At 40.9% G+C, this 12948-nt stretch overlaps 2 protein-coding genes across 11 annotated transcripts; both read left to right on the top strand.

Annotated features, from left to right (window-relative positions):
- Positions 1 to 495: 495 nt before the first annotated feature.
- Positions 496 to 5130, top strand: lrrc8c (leucine rich repeat containing 8 VRAC subunit C). The gene is made up of 2 exons (XM_076079250.1): positions 496 to 633; positions 2899 to 5130. Exons 1-2 carry the CDS (start codon positions 496 to 498, stop codon positions 5128 to 5130), a joined length of 2370 nt encoding a protein of 789 aa, XP_075935365.1.
- A 4569-nt stretch (positions 5131 to 9699) lies between these two features.
- lrrc8db (leucine rich repeat containing 8 VRAC subunit Db) lies at positions 9700 to 12289 on the top strand. 10 transcript variants are annotated; one of them, XM_076079301.1, is made up of 2 exons: positions 9700 to 9875; positions 10005 to 12289. In XM_076079301.1, exons 1-2 carry the CDS (start codon positions 9700 to 9702, stop codon positions 12253 to 12255), a joined length of 2427 nt encoding a protein of 808 aa, XP_075935416.1. In that variant the 3' UTR covers positions 12256 to 12289. The 10 variants fall into 10 exon arrangements, with proteins under 10 accessions (XP_075935416.1, XP_075935414.1, XP_075935412.1 ...); XM_076079299.1 differs by having other exon boundaries at positions 9993 to 12289; XM_076079297.1 differs by having other exon boundaries at positions 9700 to 9891; positions 9967 to 12289.
- The last annotated feature ends 659 nt before the right edge of the window (positions 12290 to 12948 follow it).

Raw genomic sequence — 12948 nt, 5'->3', positions numbered from 1 at the left:
GAGTAACGAAGGTTTCAGGGGAAATGTATCTGAGTAAAATTATCAGTTTTCTTTGCAAAATGTAGTGAAGTAAAAGTCAACAGAAATATGAATAGTAAAGTAAAGTACAGATATCCAAAAAAACGACTTAAGTACAGTAACGAAGTATTTCTACTTCGTTACTATACACCACTGGTTGTGAGCATGCTAACATTTGCAAATGAGCAAGTACAGCTGAGGTGGATTGGAATGTGGTTAATTTGGGCAAATATATATTGATATTTTGACCTGATGGCGGTGCCAGATGAAAAATTGAGGATTGAAGCAATTACAATTCATCTTGAGGGGTATTTGAATGAAGGCTCTCAACTTATTTTTGTGAGTTGTTACAAACCGGAATCTCCTTTATTTACACTGTGATTGCAATAATGGCATTGTTCTTTTTTCCTTTGCGTAGACTGAAAATGATAAGTGTATGATATATATAATTTTCCACTTTTTTTGTTAACAGCCATCATGATTCCTGTGATGGAATTCCGGCAATTCTCTGAACAGCAGCCAGCGTTCAGAGTCCTGAAGCCGTGGTGGGATGTGTTCACCGACTACCTGTCTGTAGTCATGCTCATGATTGGTGTCTTCGGATGCACTCTTCAGGTCAGTGACAAAGCCTCACCATTGTTAGGTTTTTTAAGAACAAAGGATGAGAGAGCCTGCAGGCCGCAGGTACTCTTCTGCTGCGAGCTTCTTACTGCGCACGCGCATCAGAAGAATGAGCTGGACCCGGTCCAAAATTAAAACAATATTTAATGTACTACACAAAGTTCACTTACAAACTGAATTAACTATCAATAGTAATGTTCTCGAGAGCAGAGACCACATACACGCATCTCCTCACAGTCCGGCGCGGCCAGTTAGCTGAAAATGAGAGCTGCAGTGATCTGAAGTAAACTCCCTAAAACATTGTCTTTTGTATCCCCTGAGAGTCGGAAAGTGTCCGATACTGTCATAAAACGTGTGAATGACCCTCCGTGGCGATTAGTGATTGGCTTCATTTGAATTCTGTCCCCTCCCATTATCGATCCCTTAGCAAAACATCTTGGCTCCTCGCAAAACATCTTGAACTCCTCCTCTCTGTCCTGCTGGTCAGCTTGGCATTTGACCGTCCCACTGGCCCCATCCTCCATCGATGAGGTCGCCTCCATTTGCTGCTGCATGTCTGACACCTCACTCAGAATCCCTATCTGACCCTCAAAACTATTCTTAGTGTTTTAATACCTACAGTGACTATACTTCTATGATTTAATACATTCAATGAGTTAATATACTGTAACATATAATATCCTCTATAAGTAAGAATATTGTAAACCTATAATACATTCCATATGGAAACATATTGTGACTAACATATTTATTATTGTGACACTTCTACTCACCACTAGGGGTGTTATTTAATCCTACTAATAATGCGTTTAATACTGAAATTCTCCACACCATGATGTCTCTACTTTAGTGAACAGGCTTCTCCTTCGTGAGTTACATAAGGTTATGTGATGGCTAGTACCACTTGTGTTTCCACTTTTTGACTGTCACCATTTGTTTGAAAGTGAAGGGGAAAATGTAGATAATGGACACTAATGTAACTTCAGTCTAAACTGCATCATGTTTATAAGATAAAAGGAGTTGTCCTGCTATTTTTTTCAGAACATCTAGAGTGATTTAATTCACTCGAGCTCTCCGATAGAATATTACTGCCCTGCCTCGTGCATTGGCAGCAGCTCAAAAGCACTAATTCCCTGCTTTTACAACCGGGACTGTGGACAGCAAAGGAAGCATTCAGCCCAACAGGAGTTCACCAGTGGAAACATTTACCCACCCAGCCCCTTTTAGTAAACATAAGATTCCAAACTCCTGTGGCCTGGCGCTTAACTTTTCTCTCTGTGAGGAATAGGACCATTTTTTGGCTCCTCTGTAGTGTAAATCCTGGAAATGATACCAAAACATTTTTTAGAAAAACTGTTAACAGGATATTTATCAGTGTGGGAGCAGCTATTGTTTCCCACTCTCACTATAACAATGTTTAGACATGATCAAATAGTTTATAATAATTTATTCAATTATTTATGTGGCTAAGTTTACATTATAACTCAGACCATTATCAACATGCCATTTTGTGTAATTACTTCATAGTCGCACACAACATTAGAGTTAAAGGGAGAAATACAGAGAGAGACTGAGTTTGTAAAATTCTGCAGATCAGCTCTTCGGAGACCCTAGCAGACCTGACTTTGCATTTCAGTCTGTGGTGTGCTGCAGCACAGCTGGATTGCCCTTCGTTTAGTAATAATGTCCTTTTGCATTCACTCTTCACAAATGAAGTTTGTTTGCACTTAACATACTGTAATAGTTTCAGATCATTTGAATCAGACAGCTTGACAGAGTGCACAAAATCTCTCTCCTTCAGTCATGTGACCATTGAATTAAAGCATCCATTTCCTGTTATTGCAGAGTGCAGCAGCTGTTTTTCAACATGCACTGTACGGTAAACACTAAAGCCAGTTCTTGTTTACTGATGCCAACTTTTGGCAAATATTCAGTATGTTTTCTCGCACTCAGTACACCGGGTTTCTCCGAGAAATCAGGTTACTCAAGTAATCAGAAAACACCTGGTCAATGCAGGATGTTGAGGTTACTTTATTTACCTTTCAGAGCCGTTAGTTGGCAGTGAGTCAATGTGTTATTGCGGATGGGAAGAAGCTTTTGCTGAAGCTGCTGTGGTGTGTTGTGAGACTTTCTTGACTGATGCCTTGGGTTGTATTTAGTTTCCCACCAGGTACACAGGTGTGTTCAGGGGGTTTCTAACCATGTACCGGCCCCGGAGCAAACTAATCTGTCTTTTTTTTCTCACTCATTTTGTTTCAGGTAATGCAAGATAAAATCATATGCCTTCCTCTGAGAGTCTCGGTGAACAGAAGTGAAGTGGAATCGAAGTCACTGTTACACCTGCAATCCAATATTTCAACCGTACCAAGAGAAATGACAGGTCTAAAAACCGATCTGGATCTTCAACAGTACAGTTTCATCAATCAGATGTGTTATGAGAAGGCTCTGCACTGGTATGCCAAGTACTTCCCCTATTTGGTTCTTATACACACACTCATTTTCATGGTGTGTAGCAACTTTTGGTTCAAATTCCCTGGCTCGAGCTCTAAAATAGAGCATTTCATCTCCATGCTTGGCAAGTGCTTCGACTCTCCCTGGACCACACGAGCTTTGTCGGAGGTGTCCGGAGAAAATCCAGAGGAAAAGGAAGATAAAAAGAGTGCCACTTCTAGGTCTAACATCGCTCTGTCTCCTGGAGAAGGAAGTCTGGAGAAGACACAGTCGATCCCGGAGAAGATCGTAGTGGACAAGCCATCAGCAAGTGCTCTTGACAAAAAAGAGGGTGAACAAGCCAAAGCTCTTTTTGAGAAGGTGAAGAAGTTCCGTTTGCACGTTGAGGAAGGGGACATCCTCTATCTTATGTACGTTCGGCAGACAGTGTTCAAGGTGTTCAAATTCCTTCTGATCATTGCTTATAATAGTTCCCTAGTGAATAAAGTGCAGAATAGAGTGCATTGCAAAGTTGAGATCCAGGACATGACAGGCTACAAAGAGTTTGATTGTAACCACACAATGGCTCATCTGTTTTCTAAGTTGTCCTACTGTTACCTGTGTTTGGTGGCCGTCTATGGCTTGACAAGCCTTTACACCTCTTACTGGCTGTTTTACCGCTCACTGAAAGAGTACTCCTTTGAGTATGTGCGACAGGAAACAGGCATCAACGACATCCCAGACGTCAAGAACGACTTTGCTTTCATGCTGCACATGATCGATCAGTATGACCCGCTGTATTCAAAGCGGTTTGCCGTTTTTCTATCCGAGGTCAGTGAGAACAAACTGAAGCAGCTCAACCTCAACCACGAGTGGACCGCGGAGAAATTGCGTCTGAGACTGCAGACTAACAGCAACAACAGACTTGAACTTCAGCTCTTCATGCTCCCTGGGTTACCCGACCCTGTCTTCGAGTTGACGGAGCTGCAGTCACTCAAGCTGGAGATCATCAACAATGTCACCATCCCTGCCTCCATCGCGCAGCTGGAAGACCTGCAGGAGCTGTCTCTTTACCAAAGCTCTTTAAAGTTGCACACAACAGCTACCTCCTTCCTCAAAGAGAACCTGAAAGTGCTTCGCGTGAAATTCGATGATAACAGGGAACTTCCACACTGGATGTATGGCCTGCGCAACCTAGAGGAGCTCTATCTCACCGGGTCCCTATGCCCTGATGTCTCCAAAAATATAGTTCTTGAGTCGCTGCGGGAGATGAAGTGTCTGAAAACTCTCTCCCTCAAGAGTAATTTGACAAAGATACCCCAGTCCATAGTGGATGTCTCCAGCCATCTGCAGCGGCTGTACTTCCACAACGATGGCTCTAAACTAGTAATGCTCAACAACCTGAAAAAGATGACCAACCTGATCGAGCTGGAGCTGGTACGTTGTGATCTGGAACGCATCCCACACGCGATCTTCAGCCTAACGAATCTGCAAGAGCTTGACCTGAAAGAGAATAACCTTCGCTCAATAGAGGAGATCATCAGCTTCCAACATCTTCGAAAACTCATTTGCCTCAAACTTTGGTACAATGGCATCATGTATATCCCAGAGCACATCAAGAAGCTTGGCTACCTAGAGCGCCTCTACTTCAGCCACAACAAGATTGAGATATTGCCTTCGCATCTGTTCTTGTGCAACAAGCTGCGCTACCTGGACCTGTCCAACAATGACATCCGGTTCATCCCTCCAGAGATTGGAGTCCTTCAGAGTCTACAGTATTTCTCTGTCACCTGTAACAAAATCGAAAGTCTACCAGATGAGCTGTTCTTTTGCAAAAAGCTCAAAACGCTAAAGCTTGGCAAGAACTCGCTGTCCATACTCTCGCCAAAGATTTCCTACTTAGCTCAACTGACATACTTGGACCTCAAATGCAACCACTTTGAGATTCTGCCACAAGAGCTTGGTTGCTGTCGTGCTTTGAAGCGCAGTGGCCTTATAGTGGAAGAGACACTATTCGAAACTCTGCCTTCTGATGTCAGGGACCAAATGAAGGCTGAGTAAGATGCCTTATTGTCGCCACAGTGCCTGCTGTCTACCAATTCAAAGCATTCATTTTGTATGAAGTCATTACCATCTTTACACTACTGTTAAGTTATTTTTCTTGTTTCCTTGACGAAGGGAAAAATGACTAATTTATATATTGTCACATAGATTGTGGCTGCAACGGGGGTGCTTGTTTTGTTTTTTGACATATTATCCAACCAAAAATTCTTCTTAAAGGAATAGTTCTTGCTGAGAGTTAGCTGCTAGCTTAGCACAAAGACCCACCAGCACTTCTGAAGCCAACTAATTAACACGTCATAGCTTGTTTGTTTTATCTGCACAAAAAAGTAAATGTAAAAAGGACAAGACGTGGTTTTATGGGGAGTAACATGCTGGACTATGCTTTGGCTTGATGCAGTTCGTGGAGTCTCTTAATTAGGGATGGGTGATACAAAATACCTTTAATTAGATACGATACTTTTTGTTACAATTGTAACGATGCCAATACCAATTACCTTATACCTTAAACACCTTAAACTAATCATTTCTTAGATGGGAATGTGATTATTTCAAAATAATGGAAAAATGTATTACAAAAACAAATAGGAAGACTACAACGAAAAATGTTGCTCTAAGTGCAAAAAATATAGACCAGTATTTTACATAAATACTATGATTAAATAATAATAACTTTCAGGTTATGTTGTCTTTAAATGTGCACTATTATTGCACAAATAGTGTATCTTGCTGTATTTTTATCTGCAGGCGAAAAGTAGCACCGCATCACACTACGTTTCCTTTCTGAAAAATAATGCAAAAATATTATCCACAAGTGATGAAGACATTTGGAAGTGATGTAGCCATCCACGTTTATATTTATTTATATATCTATACATCAACATTTTTTTGAAGGAATCGACACTAAATGAGTAGCTTGTAAGTATCAAAGTAGCAATATCACAGTATCAAGCCGCACATTCCCACTCCTAAGTAGTGAGATTTTTGAGGTGCTGGTAGGAAGATATTTTTGAATCATTAGACAGAACCAGGCTAGCTACTTCCCTCTGTTTTAAATATTTCTGCTTAGCTAGCTGTCCCCTGGCTGTAGCTTCACATATAGCCTGCAGACACGAGTGATATTGATCTTCTCATCTTACTCTCGGCAAGAAAGCGAATAAGGCTTTTCACCCAAATTATGTTTAAAAGCACATTTCCTGTCACTGCTACAATAAATAGTTTGATTACTGAATGTAAATATTATCCAAGACCTCACTGAGGGTGTGTTTAAGGCCAGTAGCCTTAAGTATGCTGTATTGTATATATCTACTGTTGCCCTTATAAAGTATTTTATTTTCTTCAGGACACTGTTAGTTCTCATGGACCGCAGCAGGGGAGATGCACAAAAAAAGGGTATGTTTCACATAAGTAGGCCCTCATGTAAAATCTTGGCTGAACAATTCTGTATCTGAAAGATGCCAATTTAAAGTGCATTAAACTTAAAGGACTTGTCACACTGGTGTTTTTCTTCGGCTCTTGAAATGTGCACAAGAAGTGCACCATTACAAAAACGTTTTATTATAAACTGTATTCTTATGTTGTTAACCATTCAAAATGTATATATTTGTAAATGTCACAGCTTAGGTTAACAATTTAAAGATTTAACAGCACAAAACTCCTAATAACATCTATTTAATTACTTGATATCGGAATGGGGTCACTGCACATTGCTTGCCCCCAATTGTGTTGTGGGATTAGATGCTACTACTGGTGAGGATTAATAAGGCAAAGAAGATTAGTCTAATATCATGCGCAAATGATGTTGTCTAGAAGTGTCTAGAACAAAACAAATTCAAAGTGATGTGTGTGTGTGGGGGGGGGGGGGGGGGGGGTATAGAGGAGGTCATTGCACAATTTTTCCACCAAAATGTGAAAACAGCTTGTGGCTGCAATAGGACCAGTCCTAGAATAAATATATAAACTGAATCTGTATTTACCAAATACATTGCATACGAAGAAGGAAAGTAAAAATAGGGGAACATATATATTTGCAAATAATGACTGAACTTATTAGGGAAGTTGGGCTATGCAAAATATGTGAAATTTATTATTCTTAATTAATTCATTTTATTTGTATTTATTTTTACAGGGCCAACGCACATTGGTCAACATTTCTGTTACTCTACTGGTGTCCCTTAGGCGGGAATTGTGTGCAAATATACCAAAAACAAAAAAGAAAGGTTTGGATCATATAACTACCCTTGTCACATTGTGCAAAGACAAATGAGACCTGCATGGAAATAAAGTTGTCTGTCTCTGTTGACAAACAAGGCTTTTCTACCTTATAAATGTAACTACATTTTATTAAACATACTGATCTCCTAGTATTTTAGGTGTTTCCTCTGGTGAAGTATTTTTGGAATAACAAAACAAAAGCTGTGATATAACTTTAATAAATTACACCCCTTGCACTTTTACGACGGTCCCTAACGTCAGAGGGTCATTCCACTGCTACTGTCAATCCGTGCGAGGTATTTCGAAACGCTATATGCTGTTCACCGGCTTCTGGTGCGGAAAAAAACAACAACAACACGTGTGCAACGTCAGGATATATTTATCCTGCACATTACAACAGAACTGTCGCTAATTGATGGTCCCGGTGAAACGTACCGAGGAGCAGCAACCTCGGCGAGCGTGTGAATAACAATCAAGCCGTCCGGGCTACACTTGCAGCAGCTGGTGCTGCCGTGCCGCTGGGTCGCCAGTCGGAGGCAGAGGACCCGACCATCTGAAGCGGAGGTGGGGGGTAGTCAGCTAAGCAGCTTACAGCCTCGGCCAGCAGGCCGACGGTTGAACTGGTGCAAGGAATGGACGGCTTCATCACTGCGGCGAAACATGGCGTATAGAAAGAGGCGTTGTTCTGTACTGCCGGCATCGACATAACTGGATCAGACCTCCTGAAGGTGCGTATCTGTGCGTCTTGAGTGCCGCTCCACATTTAGGTTATTCAAGGTCTACAAATGTAACCGCTGCGCTCTGGCCCCGTTATGTTAGCGGGTTATATAGCGTGGGGGGTTGGCTATGGCCATATAAATGAGCCATGTAATGTGAACGCGTCGTGATTTTCTCTAGCGAAACGCAGATATCAATGGTGCGTTTAAAGGCTTCACGGACATCAGGTTCACCTCTTGTTTTGTGTCCGTGGATGCGTCTTGCTGCTGTAGCCGGTGTCACCCTGCTCGGCAGCCCCGTTGCAAATTCTGACCTTCATGCTTTCAACACAAACAATAGAATATGGACAAAGCCGTAGTGGTACAGGGATTATTTCATGTCTTTTGAGAATATATATATATTATATACTGTGTGTGTGTATATATATGTGTGTGTATATGTATATATATGTGTGTATATGTATATATATGTATATATATATATATATATATATATATATGTGTATATATATATGTGTATATATATATATATATATATATATATACACACGTGTGTGTATATATATAAATATATATATATATGTGTATATATATATATATATATATACACACGTGTGTGTATATATATATATATATGTGTATATATATATATATATATATACACACGTGTGTGTATATATATATATATATGTGTGTATATATATATATATATATATATATATATGTGTGTATATATATATATATATATATACACGTGTGTATGTATGTGTATATATATACATATATGTATATATATTCATAACAATCTGTTCTCTCTCTATCTGGAAAATGTGGCCTTGGCTAAAACTGTACACAACCAGTGATTGTGTCACATTGGCTCATTCTTACTCACAGGAAGTATAATTTCTACCAGTGTGATATACAAGTGACCAGAAAAACAGAAACACCTTTACAGTGAAATACAGCTAATGTCATCTTACTACAAAATGTGGAAAATGAAATATTAGAAACACATTGGAGTTCAGAGTGCCCCAATAGAACATAGTATAGTAATCACCACCTCTCTGTCACTTTGAACAATTTGAGAGTCTTAAAAAGCATGAATTTATTACGAGGTTGTCATATTGGATTACAGAGTCTTTCTCTTTTTGGTTTCTCTTTTCTGGTCAGTAAGTGTATCTCACATGAACAGGACCAATAAACAAGTCACTTCAGGATGTAAACAGGATTATGACCAGACATAAACTCTGTTGTGTTAGCAGCCTGGATGTGTTCATCACCACATAAAATCGTTTATAAATACAGTATATTTATATGAATATATTCATCACTAAACTGAAACCTTTTTCCCCCAAAAATGACAATTCTGTAAAGTTTTATGATATTTACCACTTTGTCACCGATTCAAGGGCAAATTTCGACATGGAGATTATAGATATTAAATAGGCAGCCACAACACTTTATTAATTATACTCTCTGCGAGGGCGGCAGTACCTGTACAACTGTCAAATTACAAACAAAAGTATGTGAAATTACAAAAACAAATAAAACAAATCGACTGAAGAGAATCTTTTATTATGTATACTTTTGTAGTGAGAGAAATCAAGCATGCTATTAATTCATATTTTCTGTTGCAGGAATGTTCACCCTCACAGAAGTAGCCTCTCTGAATGACATCCAGCCAACGTATCGAATACTGAAACCATGGTGGGATGTCTTCATGGATTATCTTGGTATTGTCATGTTGATGTTGGCCATATTTTCTGGAACAATGCAGTTAACTAAAGACCAAGTGGTTTGTCTTCCCATTCTGGAGCAAACTCCAGAGGGGGCTGGGGGCTTCTTAGGACCCCAACCACCAGAGACAGCTGATAGATTATGGAACAAAGAAAGCGCCATTGGAGAGCAAGCCGCTCCTTTAATGGCTAAAAGGCCTCCTGATAGCATCGGCCCCACAATTCCCTTCCCCCAATCGGGTACTTTTGGGCAGCCGCAGCCTACAGGCGTCAGGACCAAGCTGGATTTTCAGCAGTATGTATTTGTCAACCAGATGTGCTACCATGTCGCCCTCCCTTGGTATTCCAAATATTTCCCATACCTCGCTCTAATCCACACTATTGTATTAATGGTCAGTAGCAACTTCTGGTTCAAGTACCCAAAGACAAGTTCCAAAATCGAACATTTTGTTTCCATACTGGGAAAATGTTTTGAATCGCCTTGGACTACCAAAGCTCTGTCCGAGACAGCGTGCGAGGACTCGGAGGAGAACAAGCTGAGACTGGCTGGTGCCTCCTCCCTCCTGAAGCATCTGTCCACAAGCAGCGAGGAGGGGAGTCCAAACCAGTCCGCCCCAATGCTGACAAAATCCGGGGTCACGTTTTCTGCTGAGAAGCTCGTGAGTGAAGTTCCCGCCATGACCATACTGGACAAGAAAGACGGCGAGCAAGCAAAAGCCCTGTTTGAAAAAGTTCGCAAATTCCGTGCCCACGTGGAAGACAGTGACTTGATTTACAGGCTGTATGCCATTCAGACAGTCATCAAAACGGTCAAATTCATCTTGATCCTGTGCTACACGATGACTTTTGTTGCCTCTATAGATTTCGACCACGTGTGTGAGCCTGAAATAAAGCATTTGACTGGATACAGCAAGTTCCATTGCACGCACAACATGGCATTCATGATAAAGAAGCTCCTTGTTAGTTATATTGCTCTCATATGCGTTTATGGCGTAATCTGTATATACACGCTGTTCTGGCTTTTTCGGAGACCTCTTAAGGAGTATTCTTTTGAAAAAGTCAGAGAGGAGAGCAGCTTCAGTGACATTCCAGATGTTAAGAATGACTTTGCGTTCCTCCTCCACATGGTGGATCAGTACGACCAGCTGTATTCAAAGCGGTTTGGCGTGTTTCTCTCTGAGGTGAGTGAGAACAAACTTCGGGAGATCAGCCTGAACCACGAGTGGACCTTTGAGAAGTTGCGGCAGCATGTGACGCGCAATCTTCAAGAGAAGTTGGAGCTCCATCTTTTTATGCTCTCCGGAGTGCCAGATGCTGTGTTTGATCTCACTGATCTGGAAATCCTTAAATTAGAATTAATCCCAGAGGCCAGAATAACAGCTAAGATCTCACAAATGATAAACCTCCAGGAGCTGCACTTCTATCACTGTCCGGCCAAAGTTGAACAGACTGCTTTCATCTTTCTTCGTGATCACCTCCGGTGCCTTCATGTCAAATTTACAGATGTCGCTGAGATTCCTAGCTGGGTATACTTGTTGAAGAATTTAAGGGAACTGTACTTGGTTGGTAACCTGAACTCTGAAAACAACAAAATGATCGGACTCGAGTCTCTGCGAGACCTCAGGCACTTGAACATTCTGCACCTCAAAAGCAACCTAACAAAGATCCCGACAAACATAACGGATCTGTCTCCGCATCTCATCAAGTTGGTCATTCATAACGACGGTACGAAGCTCCTAGTTCTGAATAGTTTGAAGAAAATAATGAATCTGGCCGAACTGGAGCTTCTCAACTGTGAGCTGGAGCGCATCCCCCATGCTATTTTCAGTTTGAACAATCTTCAGGAACTGGATCTGAAATCCAACAACATTCGTACAATAGAGGAGATCATCAGCTTCCAGCACCTCAAGAGACTGTCGTGCCTCAAACTTTGGCACAACAAGATCATCACCATTCCATTGTCGATTAGCCACGTCAAAAGCCTCGAGTCGCTCTTTCTCTCACACAACAAGCTGGAGTCTCTACCGTCATCGTTATTCACCCTTCTCAAGTTAAGGTACCTCGATGTCAGCCACAACTCCATAGTGGTAATACCGCCGGAGGCTGGCTTTCTGCAGAACCTCCAACATTTCGCCATTACAGGCAACAAAGTCGAGGTAGTTCCTAAGCAACTGCTCAAGTGCAACAAACTGAGGACCTTATGTCTCGGCCACAACTGTATCTCCTCCATTCCAGAGAAGATTGGCCAACTCTCGCAGCTGACCCACCTGGAACTGAAAGGCAACTGTCTGGATCGTCTCCCGGCTCAGCTCGGTCAGTGCTGCCTCCTGCGCCGGGGCTGCCTGATAGTGGAGGATCATCTGTTTGACTCGCTCCCCATGGAGGTCAAAGAGAGCATCAATCAGGAATCTAGTGTTTCTTTTCCAAACGGTTGCAAGTGTCTAAGTGATGGACGGTAGTCACAACCTTCGTGGCATTTCATCTTAGAAGTCTTTTTATTTTATTTTTATCGTGCCATTAGAAAAAGTTGTTCAGGGTACTGTATTGGTACACTTCATGATGTTTTAGCAACTTATAACATACCACAGCACACACAAGGAGGGTACCACTGGATACAATTTAGCTGAATGATCATGGCTTGTGTCATGTCTATATATATATATTTATATTCTTTCTTTTTCTAAGTTAATGTAGGGACATAGTAGCAGCTAAATCACTCTGCTTATATTTTGTACCTTTCTTATGCAAAAATATCTACAGTGGACATTTGTATCATTTTAAAACGATCCCCCTTTTTTATCTTTTTGATTTATTTTCCTCACATGGACTAGATAGGCCTACACTTGATTGACCTCAATGTAGAGGCCCCATTCACTCAAATTACAAAGAAAATCTCACTCTCCTTTTAATGGTATGCAAATAGTTTTGAAATCTCTGCCTCCCCTCAAATAAGATGGATGTAGGTATAGAATTTGATCCGTGGTGCTCACGGCAATAGAATACTGTATTCCACAAAAATTCAACAGTGACATGTCTTTCCAGTAACATTGTCCCAATTACCCTGAATATGACCTTGCAGTTTTTTATTACACCTACATTTTTAGCAAAGAAGTGTTCTTAGTGAAACTTGTTTACAGCAAGTGTGTTGATTA

The sequence above is a fragment of the Anarhichas minor genome, unplaced genomic scaffold (assembly GCF_050575085.1).
Source record: "Anarhichas minor isolate MPS153535 unplaced genomic scaffold, ASM5057508v1 ptg000071l, whole genome shotgun sequence".
In the NCBI taxonomy this organism is placed as follows: domain Eukaryota; kingdom Metazoa; phylum Chordata; class Actinopteri; order Perciformes; family Anarhichadidae; genus Anarhichas; species Anarhichas minor.
This window is presented reverse-complemented; position numbering and strand designations above follow the sequence as displayed.